Source organism: Ammodytes marinus (genome assembly GCF_949987685.1).
Source record: "Ammodytes marinus genome assembly, chromosome: 9".
Classification (NCBI taxonomy): domain Eukaryota; kingdom Metazoa; phylum Chordata; class Actinopteri; order Uranoscopiformes; family Ammodytidae; genus Ammodytes; species Ammodytes marinus.
The window spans coordinates 4752568-4759153 of NC_137213.1; the positions used below are offsets into that span (position 1 = coordinate 4752568).

Below are 6586 nucleotides of genomic sequence, written 5' to 3' on the forward strand. Positions count from 1 at the left end.
GCGAGCCCACGTCTCTTTGTGAGCGCGCAGCAGGAGCAGTTTGGAGCGTGCATGAAAATGTCAGAGTCCAGTGTGGGAGAATTTTTTCAAACTGGATGAAACACGGCGCAGACAGTGCAATGCTTAATGCAGCATAAAGTTAAAACGCTCGTCCAACACTGATGTTTAATCACCATAGAAACACAAAAGCCTTGCGCGAGCGAAGCAGCGATTCACCCGGTGAAACTCTGTGACAGTGTGACAGTTGGTAACGGTGTCACTCACAGTGACACCTCGCCGGTGAGGGCCGCCGCGCAAAAAAAACTTTAGTTTGACATCTAAAATGATAACCGGAGATATCCTGTCCGTTAGCGCTGTTGGGGGAAAAGGCTCCTACGGTCTGATTGCATTTCTCGAGCCTGAATACACAGAGCCAAGTCGGCAAACTGACAGCGCGACTAAATACATGTCCAGCAAGCCGCCTCCCTCCGTTACTTTCAGTCTACAGACAAAAAGGTTACAATCACCTCCTAAGAATTGACATCGTTTAAAGCCTCTCATTGTTATGATCAGGGCTTTAAAGCAAATTCTGAAGTCTGAACATTACGGTGGGAGCTGTGGTGCAGTTTTTTTAGAGCAACTCAACCTGCACTGCAAAAAATGAAGAACGGCAATAGGCCTAAGTCAATCTTTTTGTAGATTCATCCTCGTATAAGTCATGAGGTAAAAATCAGTGAGAGGTTCACAAATTAATTCCTAGTAAATTATTAATTTTACTCTTAGATTTGAAGGTTTTACTGTTTAATTATTTATTTAGGGTTGCTTTTTAGTTGTAGGCTATGTTTGAGGAGAACATTTGGGAGTTCATGTATGCAATGTTGAAGTAATTGACTAAATAATAAACAAAACTGCAAAAGCCTCTTTCGGTATTCGGTTTCGGCCAACTGTTTAATTTTATTCGGTTTCGGCCAAGAATTTTCATTTCGGTGCATCCCTAGTAAGTAGGAAAATTACCATCTGTATGTCTGATCGCGAGCAATTTTTCCATCACAATTCATTCTGCGCTCTTTGAGCACCCTCTGCTGGAAAGAATATTGTGAGCTATCCTTCGTGATTGTAGTCACAGTTATTTGAGTACTAGTAATTCAACAATCTAATAAAACAAAAGGGCGCTTGTGTTCACTCTTTTGAACCACAGGTAACCACCACCTTTGCTTCATTTTTTTGATGGCTCAAATGTGTATCATAGAAAATTATTTATTCAATAACCATTGATAAGTGTGTTAAACTCCATCTTAATCACCATTTATATAGGAATAGTGTTCCTCAAAGTACACCAGATTGATGCATTTAACATTTAAAAGGTACAAAATTTTCTTCCGGGGGAGCATACCCCCGGACCCCCCTAGGGGGGTCAGGGTCCACCCCCCCCCACACTTTCAAAAAATTCTGTGGGAAACACTGATATATATATATATATATAAATGTTGGGGAGCGTAGACTCCACACAGTCCATCATTTAATGCAGCTTAACGTAGTCAGTAGAGGGTTTAGTTTGAATGGGACATATAAAGGTAATAAAACAGTACAGGGGAACTGCACATACTAACACTGCTCCATAGAGCCACTAGTAGTTAAAACCTACTGTGTGTCTTCAACCTTCAGCCCAGGGTCTTTGGAGAACAGATACAAAAGAAAAGGTGTTGCGTTTTGAGCCTTAACCTCTTTTAACCAATTGTATACTCAGTTGTTGTGTTTATGGTTGATTAAAAATGTATACAAAAGCATGAGTGATCTTCTTTAGTCCCACTGAGGAAGTCAAGGGTTGCATTTTAAGCTTGAGGCCTAGTTATTGTAACATAGTGATACAGTCTCGTCAATGATTTGCTTTTCAGCTTTCTATTTAATGGCAGCTAACGTTAGACACATCCCGTTGGGCTCTCCCATGACAACATGCTTATCAATGCTTGAAGTTTACTCAATATTTATTTCCTCAACAAACAAAAAAAGGAATCCCCTATATAAAACCTATGAATGATGAATAGTGACTGCATCCATCCATCCATCTGACTGTGTGTGTGTGTGTGTGTGTGTGTGTGTGTGTGTGTGTGTGTGTGTGTGTGTGTGTGTGTCCACAGGGCTGAGTGGTGGAGTGTGGGTGGGCATAGTGTTCATCTCACTCACCGCCATCATCATCACCATCACAGTGACTGTGCTCTGCTGCAGACACCGACGCCACGGGAGCAAAAGACTGCAACAATCAACTCAGACTTCTGGTCCTGTATAATGAGCGTGTCTGTGTGTGTGTCTGTCTGTCTGTGTGTGTGCGTACGTGTGCGTGTGTGTGTGTGTGTGCGTGTGTGTGTGTGTGGGCGTCTTTTAAACAAAGGGAGCTGGCCTCTCCTCAGTTTTCTATCTCCTCCCAGTTTCGAGAAAACCACTATTTTACATTTTTACATTGCTGTGCTCTTTTTTTTAAATAGTATATTCTGCTCAATATTTTTGGAATTTGATATTTTGATTTAGATAAAGGGCCAACACATGCAGCCTCCTGAGTCAAGATAATAAGAAGTCCGCCTTGTGGCCTATTTGGAGCCACACCCATTGGTACATTAAGAATCATGTATCTTACAATATCAAATGATACTCACACCCGGAAGATTTCTGATTGGAATCTGATCGTTTCTCTTCTATTCAATCCTTCACAACTTCATTTTCATCTTGTATCTGATGTTCTTCTAGCGTAAGTATGTCAGTCCAGTTGCCCTCACACCGTTTTATCCCAATATTGTTATTTGTTGAAAATAATATGATATTCTGTCAACTGAACTTTCCCCTAGTCCAGTGACTGTAAATAATTAAGTTCTTTATTGGCATCTAGTGGCTATCCTGTGAAACTACAGCTACATTAGCAGACTAATCTCCACAAATCCATATTCAACTAAACTTGAAGCCTTATGTAACTAACTCATTGGATTTCATTATTCTGTCGTGATTGTGTCCCAAGTGGCTTTTGTTGAACACAAGGAAGAAAGCATTTAAACACTCAAAATAAAAAGGTTCCCTACATTCTGCTCTTGTAGTGATTCTTGACTGAGACAAAGTGTTGTTTGGAGTAGCAGAGGGCCACCACAGTACTAAACATCGGAGCATTTATCCACCCAAGACAATGTTTTTTTTCTCAGGATTTTGTGGAGACCCAAACAGAGCAAAGCTAGAGTGAATATTGATTTGATTTAATTACATTTATTTTGAACATGTAAAAAAAGAAGCAAAAAGTTTGTACAGAAAACCACTTTGCACAAATAGAAAGCACAATGCAGTCCTACATTTTTTAAATACTTGATCATTTGGATTACATATCCGCCAAGGAGTGGGAAGAAGGATAGACGTTTATGACCCCATCCCTTCTCTACAACTCTTTTTTTTTTATTATTATTATTTTTTATTTTGGCATTTTCCAGCTTCATTAAACAGCACAGAGCCTAAATGGGGAGACAGAGAGAGAGGGGGGATGACCTGCAGTAAAGGTCCACGGGTCGGATTTGAACCCGCGACCACTGCACCGAAGGCCCGAGCCAATACGGTATGCGCTCCACCCACTACACCACCAGAGCGCCCCATACAACTCATTGTTAATAAATTAACTCAGCCCTCCTTATACAGTGCATACGGAAAGTATTCACAGCGCTTAACTTTTTCCACTTTTCGTTATGTTACAGCCTGGAATAAGCCAGCTGGATTAAATATTTGCAAATGTATTAGAAATAAAGAACAGAAATATTATATGTACATAAGTATTCACAGCCTTTGCTCAATAATTTACAACCTCAAGTCTTTTGGAATATGAAGCCACAAACTTGACACACCTATCTTTTGCCAGTTTCACCCATTCCTCTTTACAGAACCTCTGGAGCTCCATCAGGTAGGATGGGGAGCGTCGGTGCACATTTTCAGATCCCTCCAGAGATGTTCAATGGGATTCAAGTGTGGGCTCTGGCTGGGCCACTCTAGGACATTCACAGAGTTGTCCTGAAGCCACTCCTTCCATATCTTGGCTGTGTGTGTTGGGTCGTTGTCCTGTTGAAAGATGAACCGTCGCCCCAGTCTGAGGTCAAGAGCGCTCTGGAGCAGGTTTTCTTCCATGTCTCTGTACATTGCTGCATTCATCTTTCCCTCAATCCTGACTAGTCTCCCAGTTCCTGCCGCTGAAAAACATCCCCACAGCATGATGCTGCCTCCACCATGCTTCACTGTAGGGATGGTATTGGCCAGGTGATGAGCGGTGCCTGGTTTCCTCCAAACATAATGCTTGGCATTCACGCCAAAGAGTTAAATCTGTGTTTCATCAGACCAGAACATTGTTTCTCATGGTCTGAGAGTCTTTTAAAGCAGAAGACATGTTTCTGTTCCCTTCCCCAGATCTGTGCCTCAAGACAATCCTGTCTCTGAGGTCTTCAAACAATTCCTTCGACTTCATGCTTGTTTTGTGGTCTGACATGCACTGTTAACTGTTGGACCTTATATAGACAGGTGTGTGCCTTTCCAACTCATGTCCAAACAACTGAATGTACCACAGGTGGACTCCAATGAAGCTGTAGAAACATCTCAAGGATGATCAGTGGAAACAGAATGGACCTGAGCTCAATTTTGAGCTTGATCTCAAAGGCTGTGAATACTTATGTTCAAGTGATTACTTTGGTTTTTCATTTATAATAAATATTCAAAAATCTCAAACAAACTTTTTTCATGTCATTATGGGGTATTATGTGTAGAATTTTGAGGAAAATAAATACATTGAATCCAGCCTTATTCCAGGCTGAAACATAACGAAATGTAGAGAAAGTGAAGGGCTGTGAATACTTTCCCTATGCACTGTATATATACACACAATAATTATGTAGTTAATATAGTTTTAATTACTCATTATACGTCTCATGAATAGAAATGTATAACTAATATGTTCATATCAAATGTTATATGTCATTATTATATATTGTAATCAAAATTATAATATACGTATAATAACATGTATCAGGTTATGTTTTTTCATGGCCTTCTACTGCCCCCAACTGGGCGAGAAATAAGTGTATTCTGTTGCACACTGCTGCTCATTGCCCTTATCTGACCAATGTGATCTGTGATGTTTATGGCTAGACAGCACATAGTAGACCTACTGTGACACAAATCAAAAAGTGAACAATTATAGATGAGTCCTCACCTTGGACAGTGTTCTCTTAAAGGAATACTTCACCCATACGGAACTGGCGTTCTATCATTATAAAATCGCTATTATAATATAATGAATGAGGTTTTTCTTCCCTCAGTCTTCCCTTGGCCCAGCTTTCCTGTTAATCCTAACCCTACATTTTCCCATTTGTGATGTCACACATGGTAAAATCTAGGGTTAGACAGTGGGACCATAAAACACTCTTGCTGCCTTTTCTCAGGCTAGCATGAACCGATTTCTAAAATGTTTGCACATTTATACTACATAGGACCTCAGAGTTCAATACACCTTCATATTTCTACCAGTGAAGTAGGTCTTTAATGACAAAGCAGAACACATGCTGGAATCACACATGACTTTTATTTTCTGACACATCACCTCACATTGAGACAGCAACACATACAACATGAAGATATTATCATCACAAGAAAACCATGGCCTCACTATGGCAACAGACAGGTTGGTTTGAATATGGTTTGACTCAACCATGGCTTTTAAAGTGCATCATAGAAAACACACTCACTGCAAAAAACTAAACGCTCCAGAATCAACTGTATCTTTGTCTGAACAAACTGACTGCTCTGACAACTGCTTTCAGTAATATTCTGATGATCCATGCCATGATTATGTAACAACTTTTATTAAAAGGCAGCCTGCAAATAAATAATTAAAAAATAAATACATTTCAAAATAAATAAATACATGTCAACAAATCAGTGTAAATGAAACATTTGTTTTTTACAGTGCACGGTATGAAATGTATATTGTGCTACATGTGGCTATATACAGTGATACATTTCTTAATAGTAATTTATGACACAGATGCACTTAATGAGTCAGAAACACAGAAGTGGAGGGTTGATCCATTCTTCACACAGTTCTCTGTAGAACACATCTGTGTATAGTTACTGCTTTTTAGTTCAGTTACATTGTCGTACAAAGAAATGTCATTTTTGGTATGTATTATATACATGTGTATGTATATATATATATATATATATATATATATATATATATACACACACACACTCACCAGCCACTTTATTAGGTACACCTGTTCAATTGCTTATAAAAACAAAAAGCTAATCTTCCAATCACATGGCCGCAACTCAATGCATTCAGGCATGTAGACGTGGTCAAGACAACATGCTGAAGTTAAAACATAGCATCAGAATGGGGAAGAAAGCGGATGCATAGATGCATTGAGTTGCTGCCATGTGGTTGGCTGATAAGTTAAATGTGATAACAAGAAAATGAACCGCTGTACCTAATAAAGTGGCCGGTGAGTGTGTGTGTGCGTGTGTATGTATATATATATATATTTAGTTTTGACAGCGGAATATGCAGGTCCAGTCTATTGCTAGTTCCTAAAACAGG

General features: G+C 39.5%; 1 protein-coding gene across 1 annotated transcript in view; it reads left to right on the forward strand.

Moving 5' to 3' along the window:
- LOC307255883 (tissue factor-like) overlaps positions 1 to 3053 on the forward strand; it is a 28182-nt gene extending 25129 nt beyond the window's left edge. Inside the window, exon 7 of the mRNA XM_080034695.1 lies at positions 2118 to 3053. Coding sequence (XP_079890821.1) covers positions 2118 to 2266 — 149 coding nt within the window. The 3' untranslated portion in view covers positions 2267 to 3053. The remainder of the gene's footprint in view (positions 1 to 2117) is intronic.
- Positions 3054 to 6586: the final 3533 nt, after the last annotated feature.